Below are 13,950 nucleotides of genomic sequence, written 5' to 3'. Positions count from 1 at the left end.
ACAGAAAGAATATACTTGAGCTTTACAGGACCAGAAACTAATAGTAAAAACCTACATGTTGATGCAACCTACTTCAGACTTCAACTCTTCATTTCCAATTAATAGAAAGCTACTCTATACAGTTATTTATCCAGAACACTTGGAAAAGCAATACACTTGCACACAGCGAGTTCTGTGGTTTTATGCAGTGCAAAACAACATGTCCTAAGCAATTACTTGTATTACAGTAGAGTATGTGCTCTAAACAACAGTCTTCTTTTCCGGCCCTTGTAATATGTAAGAATTATGCAAAAAACATTACACTTCTGAATGCTTTTTCATGGTATAATTTTATCTTACCTTTCTTCAGAGTTGTACAGCCGAGCAAGCCCAAAATCTGCAAGCTTTATCTGCCCTCTGGTGGAAAAAGCAAAGAATTATTTAGTGGTTAATCCTGTTAAAGATTTCCTTCCCCAAAATCAGGTGAAGTCTGAGATTGAGGCAGCTGCAACTGGTCTTCACCAAATCACACTAATGAGGAGGCAATGCCTTACAATCTATGCATCTTTTCAGTAAACAAATACACCAGCCTACTGAATAGCAAAGACAAGTAAGCAAAATTAGGTATGCTCATCAAATGGCATTTGTATCACTGGATCTTCGTCAAAATTTAGGTGTACGCTATATTCAAATCAGTAACTGCGCAGGGAAAAAAAATGAGGGAGGAAACTGCTATTTTCTCATCACTTACTGCTAGCATAAGCATTCATACAACAACCATCAGCAGCCATACTTCCTTCTAGGAAACCGTCAAAAGTCCTGTTCTGCTCCTGTGAAGTTTAAATACAGCCTTTAAATGAGGGTGAATGACCAGATAAGGGCTTCTATTTTTGCCAGCAGCCAGCTTGCTGCATGACACAACCTCTAACCCCTTCTTGAGTTTTCCCACATATAAGGGGAAGAGTAGAAGATCCAGAGCTCTTGCCTGGCAATTTCCACAGCTATAAGGCACTGCTCCGTGACCTGTAGTCCCCACCACCTCTGAAGTCTAGATGATTTAAACAGAAAGCTATATGCAAGCTTCTGTAATACATGAAATGAATGTTAAAACTTTACAGGGGGAGGGTTTGGTTTTTGGTACTTACAAGGTTTTAAAATTCCCATCATTTTTAAATACATGCAAACCTCACCTTCAAATAGATTTTATTTCATCAAATTAAGGCAAGACTTCCTGATGTAAGAATCACCATTTTGTGATCATAAAATATATTTTATTTAGTTTATTTAGGTCATTTATATAGGTTACATTTTCCATTCCATTTTCCCCCTCAGATTTGTGCTTAGAATTGTTTTAACACTTAAAAGAATCTCCATAAGCAAAGCAATGTTCCCCTCAAATTCACATGCTTGTTCTTCAAACAGCATATCTATGGAAGATCAATGAATTTTTAAGCAAAGACATTTAAGTTGTGTATCTAAGAGATACATAATCCATGCATTTGGCTTCAGGATGTAACTGGTAGTGAGATTTTAGAAATACCAGCTTGAAATTATTGTGATCAACTATTAACTTTTTCTTCTTCCAGATGAAACATCTAAGGATGCTCAAAAATTACTCTAGGGGAAAAACCTCTGGATCCTGGATTGGAGAGAGCACAGTACAACAGAAAGCTCCACCTCTACAATAAGACACTCTTCTTCCCTGTCAGTTTACACCTCAGCTTCTGAGTTCCCAAAGGTGCATGGAGACACCACCACCCAAGCAAGATAAGGAAGAGCCACCCTTGATCCACCTTGCCCAACATTTTGCTTCCAGCAGCAGCAGACTTTTAGGGAGAACACATGAACCTGCTCACTTTGGGCCTCATTTTCCTTGTACTTGCATGACACACAATCACTGTGTTAAAGATCCTAAAATACATATTCCTATCTATTCCCTTTAGCAGGTGTTACTGATCCTATCCATGAATGCATCCCATCCTTTTGAATCTCCTGACACTAGCCAGGAAAACCTGCCCTGACAACTACTTCCAGAAGCTGACTACCTGCTCTGTAAGGATGATCTTTTTTGCTGTTGTAAGCCTAACTTTTACAGTTGCTCCCCGGTTTTTATTACCACTGGATTTCATGAACAGTGTTTCCGTACTGAAGCCTTCCACTATCTTCACACAAGCTTTTAATTTGCTGCTGTTGCACACTGAACAAAAGCATGATCACTAATGAGACTTGCAATTACACAGGGTTGAAGAAGTAAGAAACCAATTCATCTCTGATTATGGCTGTAACTGCAAGCCAAAGCATGTCTGAACACACCTGATGAATACTGTTTTAAAGCATTATCCTAACTGATGAAGACAAAGACCTCAGAATTATGTTACGAAGAACCAGGCTAGCCACGCTTCATCTTAAAATGAGATGGCAAAAAGAAAACATGTCAAACACTTATGTTCTAAAATCCTGGTTTAATATATTTGAACTCAGGTAATTTTTCCCCATACTCTGACCTAAAAGACTAAAGTTTGAATCCTGCTGTTCTAACACGCAGAAGTTTAACAATTACAGGATCCCGTGTTGAGCAGTGGTGTTACCAGATTAGTATTTCACAACTGATTTTAAAGCAACTAGGCCATCTAAAAAAAACTGTTGTTAGTGACAAAGCAGGTAAACTGTAAAGATTAAGAGTTGTTAACATACAATTTATTTCTGGTTTTACAAACTTTAAGTAATATCCATACCTATTATTTAGTAGAATATTTGAACATTTGATATCTCTGTGCAAAAAGTTCTTCTTATGGCAATAGGCCAAGCCCTCCATCAGCTGTCTCATAAAAGATTTAATATGGTTTTCATTAAAATGAACCAAACCAGATTCCAGCAGTCCCATCAAGTCATGGTCCATGTACTCAAACACCAGGTAAAATGCACCTAGGAAAAGAAAGTGAAAAGGCAAGAGAAACAGAGAGAAATTGATTTAACAGCAGTTCAAAACATTGCTGCTCCCTACTTTTCAAAGTTTAAACTATTTTTCTCACAACTGTTCCCATTTTCTGCAATATTTATAGCTGGCCTCATGTCCAGTAATAGCAATGAAACATAGTGCAGCAAATTGCTCTTCTATGTGAGCAGCTATACTGGTCAAATGTTTGTGAAAACAAATACAACCCTACCAACATGGTGCCTTAATCTAGATGGACATGTACTCTTCCATGGCTCTCAATCTCCACCCATTTTATATAAGGAAAAATTAACTTGGAAAAAGGAAAAATTAAGCTCGGGGAGAAATCTAGAAACAACATATGTACAGCATCAGTTCATATGTCATGATTCAGTGACTGACTTTAAGCTTCCAGTGTGGAAGTGGGCCAAAAATAAGCCTGTACTTCTCAGACCAATAATACCCCTAAGTCAAAATGAGAAAGCAGAACTAACCTACTAGCAACAGCAGCTCTGCAAAGACAGAGTTCATACTGCAAGTTGCCAGATACACACACTAAGCATAATGCAGTCTGGTCCTATCTCACATTAGCCTGTGTAATTCCACAAATAAAGCTATTAAAGCCAAGACTCTTTGATATATATATATAAGTATTCTTCAAGGGGAAAAGTGCTGAGTGCTTCAGATGTACCAATAAGCAATCTTAAAGCGGAAAAGTGCTGAATGCTTCAGAAGCAACAATAACCAATCTCCAGCACACCCACTTACAGTACATCATTTTTCCCCTTCTTAACTCTGGGACAGAGAAGACACTACAGTCCCTGCAGAGAGCACTAGTGGCAATGCAGAAAACTTTCAAGTGGGTCTGTCTACCTTCCATTTTCAAAAGAGATTTCAAAGCCACCACTCTAAAGTACAAATAGCTTCTGCCCAACAAGAACTCATTACAGGTTCTGGTTCCTAAATAGAAAGTTTCAACTGAGAAGCTAGTGAAAGTCTTGGAGCAGTAATGAGAAGTTAGCTTGCCAGAACATACACACACACAAATGCACAAAGCTGGATTCCAATGAACTGACTTGTTTTTTGCACAGTAGCTGAAAAGGGAAGAAAGGGTGTCAAATTAATCTACTTTTTAACAAAAAGAGAATAGATCACTCATAGTGTGAAACTTGTAACAAAGATCAGTGTAGACCAGCCAAACTACAGGCCATTGCGTAAGACACTCTGAGTTCACTATTTATAACTGAGGTCCTTTTGTCCCATTGCGTGTTGTAATATTATAAGGATGAAGCAAAACACTGATCATAAAATATCCGTCAGTGTGTACGGAGGATGTGGAGCAGGAGCTAAATGACTTCAAAAGGAAAGCAGGAAGTATTAACAGCCATAAAGAACCAAAGGTCTGCCGTGTTACTATCTGCATAACTGAGTTCACCAGTTCAGTATGGGAAAAGCACTGAGGCTCCTCTATCTTGGTCTTTTAAATCAAGGTAACTGGCAAAGGTCTGCTTTACTGACAACTGCTGAAGTATGACCCATGACATATTTTAAGATGCCTTGAAACAGAACAGCTGGTATTAATGCTGCAGTGCCAGAATAATGTAGACACGCTCTTCAGAGAATGTCAGCTCAACAAAATCGAATACCAACAATCTTACTATCTTCTTGCTCTGGAATACAAAGTTAACTGCCATGGCAGCAGGCTGCATGCTGCATGTACATGAGAAGGAGAAAGACTAGGAAGGGTCAGTGGGATTGTAGACCTGCTCAGGGAGAACAGCAGAACAGTCTTCTTGTTTATATGCGAAGCAGGCTCCATGCCTCGAGCAATTTCCTGCTCTGTCACTAGCTACCAGGACTTCTTTGCCACTATTTATAGCCAGCAATCAGAACTGGTACCCTCATGCACGAAGGCAAGCTGACAACAATGGAGACAGTTCATAAATAGAACAAAGCAGTATCTGGGAGTTGATCCGATTATTTATATTCTCCACAAGTCTCATTAAGAAACATACACTAGAACAGTACAAATGCTAGCTGCTCCTTTCGTACCTGAGCAAGAGCAAATGTGCAGATCGATTACACTTCTGCATCACACATATGATACAAAGTTAGAATTTATTGTTAAAAACAGTCAAAGCTGGATCTTCATTAGTTATGATAAACTACTGAAATTAGTCTACTAGCCTTGGGAGTCTAACCATTAAAACATGATTTTCAGTATTACTCAAACTATATTTGGAAGTGATTGGAGCTTCAAAAAAAGGTCTCAAGCAAACTGAAGTGAAGTTCAGTTTATTTGTACACAAGTGTGGTGCCCTTTTCTGATACAGATATACAGGTTTGGCCTACAAAACAGTTAATTATTCCACTTGATCTTCTGAAATTTCTACTGCTTTTCGCCAGATCAGGCAATCTTCACAACAGGGAAAGAAACTGTAGGTATTCGGGAAGAAGAAAACAGTCATGAAAGACTTCACAAGTTAACTATGCACAGGCAGAAAACTGTTTACCACGGCATAGCCAGAATTCAAGTTTAGAGCATCCTTTAGTGCAATCAAAACAAATGGCACACAAATATCCATTTCTCAAAAAATGGAAACAACAAAAAAGAATTGTTCTTTCCCTTATGAGGCCAAGACATTCAATAACTTGGAAGTTATGTTTTAAAAAGACCCTTTGTTTCACACGAGCTTTGCCAAATATCCACATTTCTGAAAGCAGTGTCACAAAAACGCCTACAGCTCTGTTACAGTAAAGCACATGCAATTCAAATGAACTGAGAACTGTATATTTGACTAACTTTACTCATCTTACTGCACTTCCCAGTAAGTACCTGTGGGGTGGGAAGCAGCCTGCACACTGCCACACGCTGCAACAAAACACCAGCTGGGGGTTTGTGTCCTGTGTGCCCCATTTTGTTTGCTGATACCACACAGCTTATCTCCATTCCTTCATCTACTGAGATAAGAAACCTTAACTTCACTGCATGTTGACAGAGCAGCAGCTGGAACAGCTGAGCAGTAGTAATACTGCCTACTTCTGAATATGGGATAAGAGATAGCAGCTGAATCTATTACAGAGGTACACAATAAAGGAAATTCACACCAATGGAAACAATCCTCTTACCCTTACTTCTCTTGTTTGCACTTCAAGAAATTAATCTTTTTGACTACTCTGCCAGTTAAGACTGATAAGGGTCAGAAAGTGAGATAACTGCTTTAGAGTAGTTAAAGGATTAACACATCTCCTCCTCCTGTTCATTTGTTTCAAGTCATGGAAGTCTAAAAGTAGTTTTCTTGACCAAAACCCAAAATGAACTAGGGCAGTAATGCTGTCAAGCGACGCATATAAAATGGGTAACTCAAGACATGGCACTGATGATCCATAATAACTTTCTAGGGGATTATAAAAGCTAACAAAACATGCTTTTGTGACACAGGCAGGCCCTGGATTTTTTTGGACCATCATCAAATCATACAGATGCCACAAAGCAGGACATTAAATTAGGCATTTGTTCTCAAAGCGAGATACAAGTGCTTCAGGCTGTGCAGGGAGGGGAGCATCAGGGGAGAGTGATCCAAAAGCCTATCCAGATGACAGCTTTTAAGCAAATGTAATTTCATAGGGAATGTGTGTGAGGTTTCTCAAAATATCTGATTAGATACAGATCAGAGGAACAAGGAGACTGAAGTGCCTTATTATGTGCAAATTTTAATTCAATCCTTGTATAAATGCATTAGAAGAGTGCCTTGAAATGCAAAAACACTTAAGAGAAAGGATCCCTGGCTCATTCAGTACATGGTATGTACAATGGAGAGTTGAACAGGGTTTCAACAGTTTGTTCTGTACTCACTGTTCAGAATGAGGCTCCATCAGATTTTCATCTCGCTAATAAGCCTCCTCAGCTTCTTCTATGAAATACATAATTATTTTTTCCCTTGACTGATTGAAGATAATTGGATTATATTTACTCTTCCACTTCCTTAACATTTCTCTACCAGTGCTTACAATACACCATATTTCAAGACAGTTTTAAACAGAACTTTGTCAAAGCTTGAAAAGTATAGAAACAATTCCTTATATTTAAACTCCTTAGAGTCCCTTAAACAGTCATTCATCTTTTCTTTCTAGTCACATTCTACAAACCTATTTTCCAATTTACAAAACACCAAATAAAGTTATAGCTACTGAATTAAGCACCTTAAGTCTAAAGAAAGCATCCTTGCCATGTCCTATGTTATTCTCCCACTGCAAATTCAGTTGCATTCTCCTCTTGAAACAAATCCAACCCAAACTCCACATGCACAGAAACACATTCTGAAATAGGCATACCAGCCAAGGGCATACAGAAGCCCTGGGAGCAAATAGTTTCCTTGTTTAATTACATACCACAGGGAAATAAGAAAACAAACAAAAAACTTAAAGCAGAGGAAAAGTAAACCAAACACATCAGAAATCTTTCATTAATAAACAGGGGTTTTTCTCAGTTAGCCATAACATGGATCAACTTGAAAAGCCACACAATTAGGTCTGCACTCATTCCAGACCAGAGTCCACTACGGCACACAGAAACAGGAAGCACCATGCAAACAGTCACGCTATGCCTGGTAACTGTAGCATGAAAGCTATTTGGGTAGGTTTCTATCCGCTATTTCAGGAGCAGCAAGGCAAGCTGTAGATCGTTAGAGGTTACTAAAATTCAGGAAGTTCGGTTTTGCTGAACTTCACAGGAAACCCGGATAAAGCTAGTTACAATACAGAAGGAACCTGTAGTGTTTACTGTAGTGAAGTACTCTCTGACGACTGTCGCAGACTTCCTACAAACCACAGGCTTTCAGACAAAGTACTCCTCAGTGGCTGTGAGAAAGTAATCTGCTATTCATAGAGTGGTTTGGGTTGAAAAGTACCATTAAGGTCATCTAATTCCAACCCCCTCTCACAGGCAGGGACACTTTCCACCAGACCAAGCCCTGTCCAACCTGGCCTTGAACACTGCAAGGGATGAAGCATTCACAGCCTTCTTGGGCAGCCTGTTCCAGTGCCTCACCACCCTCACAGGGAAGAACTTCTGCCTAATCTACAATGTACCACAGAGCCAGTGTCCTTTTGACAGGAGTACTGCCATGCTGTTAAGATGAATACCAACTTCATGCCTAAAATAGGCTTGTTAACTTGTACTGCAAATCAATTCAAAATTTAATCTAAAATAAATTTAATTTTAAAATTTATAACATAAACACAATTCAAACAGATAATACACACACAGAAACAATCCAAACAAAACACCCCCAATCTGTGACATTAACCAGATTTTCTTATTGGAGTTTTGCATACAAAATTTTACACCTCCCTTGGGTTAGCAATTGAAAATGCTTCTTCCAGTCAAAAGGAAGAGGAGATGTCAGTTCACACACCTACTGGTTTTACAGTCGTAGCCACTAAAGCTAAGTCAGGCACTCTCTGTGTATTTAACAGAAAGACACTGCAGCAGTCCCCTAACTAGAATGTTGAACACTTGCAACAGCTTCTAGCTGACAAAGCAGCAACTGAGAACTAAAGAACCATCTCAGGTGCCCAAAGTTAAAAAAGAGACACCTAAGATCATGTGATTAATTGTCAAACTGAGAAAATAAAACCAAAGCTGACAAAAGCCCGAAGTAAGAAGGACCTTTTTTCCAGTCATTCTTGTTCATTTTATAACTTCAAAGTTACAACTGAAGTGGCTCAATTAACTTAGCTTTTGAGGTGTATAGATTTGAATATACCTAGGAAATAGCTCTTTGTTTTCAACTTGTTTTAAATCTTGTCTTCTTCAATTGCTGTTACACAAGCAACATCACACAAACTTTACAAGACAAAAACAACCCAAAGCACTAAGAGAAGATGAAAAGCTTCCGCCCAGTACAATCCTCTTGCTCCAAACTCTGCTCCAAGAGGACATGAACTTAAGTCCATGAATATGAATTTTCAAGCTCCTATTAATTTGAATTACCACCAACCAAACAAAAAGTGAAGGAAGCTTTAGTTGCCATCAGATTTGGTCACAAACACCAAGAGTGCCAGGCTGCTTCTACTACTATTGAAGACTGACACCCACAATTGCTCTTGTACTAGCTCAGTAGAGGAAAATGTTTTCAATAAAAATAACCAGAGTTCTGACATTTTAGGAAAATACTGAATGGAAACTACAGCTCATTGCTGCTATCAAGTCAAATGAGGCTTTATGTCCCAAGAGCGGCAGAGGAAGCTTAAAGAAAAAAAAAAGCCTACAAACCCCCAAGCACAACTGACAAATGTACTGTTAAGTCAGCTCTTACCCAGACACACACACAAGACAGGATATAAACTATTAGTCTTGTGTTCCCATCCCTTACCTTGTGTGCTCACCTATCTCCCTCTGTATGATAGGTACGGGGGAAAAGCCTACATGAAAAACATACAAAATGGATAATCCTTGCCACACCCAACATACATGTTTTACCTGTCAGGATCGTGCTTCAGAATCAAGATACTAAATCACCAGTGAGTAATCAGAAATGCCATTCTCCAACTTGATCATCAAGCATGTCTCATGCATAATGAAAACTGCAAAGTTACACTTCAGGTTTCAGTACAGCAGACCCACTCAGCTCCCACATACTATCATGCTCACGTGCTGTATTTCCACTGGTGGAAATACACTTAAAGCATTTCCAACACACTGGTCCAATGTGTTACATTTCATTTTCTAATGGCTGGCTGGAAAGAATAAACTCAATCCTATACTAAAGCTGCTCCTATTGTTAAATTTCTAACCCAAGCTGACCAGGATAAAACACAGATAAAATTTTCTTCTATTTTCTTTAAAAGCAAAATGCTGTTGAAACTATTGACACAAGTCAGATACTCAAAAGTGTGTAACACAGGATTATGTCACTTAAAATAACAGAATCCCAGACTGGTCTGTGTTGGATGGGACCTTAAAGCTCATCCAGTTCAAACCCCCTGCCACTGGCAAAGACACCTTCCACTAGAGCAGGTTGCTCCAAGCCCCGTCCAGCCTGGTCTTGAACAGTGCCAGGGATGGGGCAGCCACAACTTCCCTGGACCCCTCTGCAAGCACCTCACCACCCCCACAGAGAAGAACTTCTTCCTAATGTCTGATCATGTAAGCATATAACACAGCTCAAAGTGTCAGGACAAAGCTGTATAAGGCAAGCTATTACTGGTTTGCAGGCAATGTTGCTATCTTAAAAAGCATCATAAAAAAAATTGTACAAGGTGTGTCCAACATCTACATCATTGTCAGAAAACTGCATTTTAAATTACTGAGATCCAAAGAAAAAAAAAAAACCTAAAACAAACAAAACCAAAAAACAAACCCAACACCTTACATGAATAAGCAGATGAGTCAGGATATGACAGTCAACCTTAGACACAAAATTAACTTTACTTATATCAACTAGAGAACATGTGTTGGAAGAAATGTTCCCATTCCCTACTTTTACAAATGGACGATCAGCAGGGTTTTTTAAGTTATATTCTAAACCTAAGACAAGCATATAATGTACATTAAGCATAAGTATATTCAGAGGGCAAAACACTTTGCTTCTACTGTAAGCTGTAACATTTCTATAATGGTTCCTTCTTAAACGAAGCAGCCTACTTTTGTGTTTCCAATGGTTTACTGTGAAGATGATCAAAATCCCTCCCCACTTGCATTCATTTGTTCCCTGCACAGACTACAATTTGGCCACACATCTCGACTATAAACCTCCATCTCACAATGAACTACTCATTAGAGAAATACAGAATGCAGTGCCTGGAAATAAAAAAAACCAAGCAAGCCCTCCATCTTTTCACAGTCAAATCATAACAACACAGCCTCTTTATCATGCTAATGCTTTCAGAAATGAATTTGGTTCTAGCATCTCCAGAGAAACCGCTTCCCTTGCAAGTTTTCTGAAAATAACTGTTTTAATAAGCTGTTAAATGAGGAATTAAATGAAAGCAATATCAAAAGCACAAATATAGACTTGGGCAAAAGAAAAAAACATCTGAAATTAATGAGACACACAGTTTGAAGTACACCAAAAAAAATTTACAATTCAATCCTAGACATGGCACCAAACAGAAAGAGAGACAATTAATTAATGAGTTATTAAGTTTTAAGTCAAGGCTCAGTGTGGTCTCATTAGCCAAGTAGGTTAGATCTAATTAAAACTCAGTACAAGATTCACATGAAAAGCCTAAACTGGCTGCTGCATACTGTTGGGATTCAGAGTGGGTGCTAACCACTGAAACCTGCACACATCCAGAGAAACTCCTTTGCTAGATGGTTTCTACTTCTAAACACACTAAAAATACAGCCTGGCAGTGCTGTATTTGTATACATCATACTTGAATGTATTATACTTTCTAAAGATGCTAGAAAAGAAAACCCTAATTCCTGCTTAATTCTGACAGCCATTTTCTGATTCATCACAATGTCACCCAGTGTTTCTGCTGGCTCTGCAGCAACATACAGCATTTTCTACCCGCACTGGAGCTGGGCATGCTCTATAAAAACTCTTGGAAGGAAAGCCAGGAATAAGCACAGATATCACATTCCAAACACACTCCTCAGCCAAGCCATTTAGCAAATTGCCCACTGAACATTTAAATACCCCAAAGGGAGTTTATAAGACTTGGACTTAAAAGGAAATATCCTCCAAAGACAAATGACCCCTCCAGTACCAAAACCACCAAGCAACAACACTGCATGATTTCCACTGTCCGCTTCTTTCTCCAGGTTGCAGTAACTCAAAACAAGCCAGACTTAACTGAAGGTACCAAAGAGTCTGTATGTCTTTTATTTCATGGAAAAATACCCCACCACACAAATCTTCTTATCCTTCTTCTACCCTTCGAAACACACATACCCAATTAAGAAAAACTGTCTGAAACACATCTCAAAATCAAAGCCTACAATGAAAAACACCTCTTCAGCATTGAGCCTACACTAGTCTAAATGATAAAAGAAAATATAAGGAGGAAAATAAAAGACTAAAAAAAAACCACAATTAAGATCTTACTATTGTTGCTGGCTGCCCTAATCTGTGAGTGTCAAGAAGTCAAACACCTGTTCGTCTCCTGCAAAACTAGAATCATTACATTTTCTTATCCCACAAAATACTTACAAAAAACCTTTCTATGAGCAAAAGGCATAGCTGAGCTAAATAAAGGGCTTACACTGGTAATTAAAGTCCCTTGACAAGCATCACAATTTACACATTTTTTAATGAAGCAGAACTTCAAATCCAGCATACAGACTACCGTATTAGGAACGGAACCAGAGCGAGCTACTCCTGCGTTAGCGTACATACCTTTGTCCTTCTTGAAGTCCAAAGCATCTTCCTTGTCTGTCACTATTTCCTTCATGTTGATAATGCTTTGGTGATTAAGCTGTCGAAGAATCTTAATCTCCCGAATAGCTGTTATGGGAAACCCTTCCTTTTCATTATCCAGACGTACTTTCTTTAGTGCCACCATTTCCCCTAAGAGAATACAAACCATTAAGATTAACAAACAAACTATGTGATTTAGTATTAAGTTTGCTCATTTGTTTTTTAAACCCTTCTCATTTGTTACGGTTTCTGAGCAGACTAAACAGTTAACATTTTGATGTTTGCACCAAACACTATGCTGAATGGAAACAGAATTAACTGTTACTGGGAAACTATCATATGGAGAAGCAAAGCTATAAATGAGAATTTTCAGCTACCCACTGTAAGGCCCATCATCTTCTTCCTGTACACCCCACTCACCTGCGTCCTGATACTCCACATCAAATCTTTCAATAAACCCCCATGTAAAAGCGATTATCACAGCAGCCTTAGAGACAGAGGCCTACGTCTGCTCCGAGTTCCTTGTTACAATACCATAGGTCAGAATGCATGTATCTAGCTAGAAAACACCATATAGTTCAAGATGAGGAAGATGACTAAAGACTTGTCTAATTCTTCCATGTACTTTCCAATAGCAGAAGCGTCACTGCCACGTTTACACTAAAGACAAATTTCCCTTATTATTCCACTGCAGGCTGGCCTAGGTTCTGCAGAACGGCAGGAGCATGATCTGTTCATGATGGAGGATATCTAAAGACTGTATGCCAGCTCAACCATTTTGTTCTTGAAAGTTTATTGCTGCACCCTGCAAGTTTACTGACAGCACAGGTATATTTGTTAACTCCAGAAAGGACTTATTATTATACACCCATGTATAATATATATACACAATAGGTCACATTTCAGTATGACACAACATCCATTTGCTTTGAAAGCCCACTGCACACCGTGTCATAAGACATCTCAACAGCTTTAAACACCACTCTGCACAGGGTTTTAATTTAAGGCTAATGGAAGGTTTGCTTAACTGTATGGAACCATTCAATACATAGAGTAACAACTTCTACTGAAGGCTCAGCAATGATTGCCACACAAAGAGCTTGACGCTTGCTAAAGAGGCAATATGGTTATGGTAAGATTAACAACTTAAATGCGCAAATAACAAAATCCTAGGCAAGTAGGAAGAAGCTCCTAACAATGATTTGCAATGTTTCCCAAGGCAGAGGTAAAATATGAGATCTGTGACAGTTCAGCTAAAGAACTACAGGTTGCAAACTGAGACAAGCACAGGCGAAGAATGGCAGAGGAATTATAATTACACTGTTCATTCTCCTGGAGATCAGAAAGAAAGAAGTGAGGCTGGTATGTGATCCTATGTGACTCAGCTACTGCTGAAGTAGAAAATTATCCAGCATTCAAAGCATGCACAAATAAGCCAGAAGGGTAAGCAGTCACAGTAAGAACTACTAATTGGGTATTAAAAGATCAAGCAACATACAGTACATATGAAGAATCCATTTCAATGTATTAGAAGTAATGACAGCATTCGTGCATATCACAGTGGTGATGCTTGCTTATTTTAGCAATAGTTTAACATGAAATTTAAAACCTAAGTCGCTGTTGTAATCATACTGCAAGAAAAATACCCAATATGCAACACTTCAGGGC

The 13,950-nt window shown here is 38.7% G+C and overlaps 1 protein-coding gene across 6 annotated transcripts in view; it reads right to left on the bottom strand.

Annotated features, from left to right (window-relative positions):
• CDK13 (cyclin dependent kinase 13) overlaps positions 1–13,950 on the bottom strand; it is a 49,583-nt gene that overhangs the window by 17,682 nt on the left and 17,951 nt on the right. For all 6 annotated transcript variants that reach the window (XM_061374859.1, XM_061374862.1, XM_061374863.1 and 3 more), the window contains exons 5-7: positions 12,262–12,432; positions 2,715–2,904; positions 340–396 (exon numbers count right to left, since the gene is read on the bottom strand). In XM_061374859.1, coding sequence (XP_061230843.1) covers positions 340–396; positions 2,715–2,904; positions 12,262–12,432 — 418 coding nt within the window. The remainder of the gene's footprint in view (positions 1–339; positions 397–2,714; positions 2,905–12,261; positions 12,433–13,950) is intronic.

This window comes from Neopsephotus bourkii, unplaced genomic scaffold (assembly GCF_033783945.1).
Source record: "Neopsephotus bourkii isolate Nb327-2 ecotype Australia unplaced genomic scaffold, CSIRO-AGI_Nbou_v1 NB_1655, whole genome shotgun sequence".
NCBI classification, from domain to species: domain Eukaryota; kingdom Metazoa; phylum Chordata; class Aves; order Psittaciformes; family Psittacidae; genus Neopsephotus; species Neopsephotus bourkii.
Note: the sequence above shows the minus strand (reverse complement) of the source record. Positions and strands in the feature narration are given on the sequence as shown.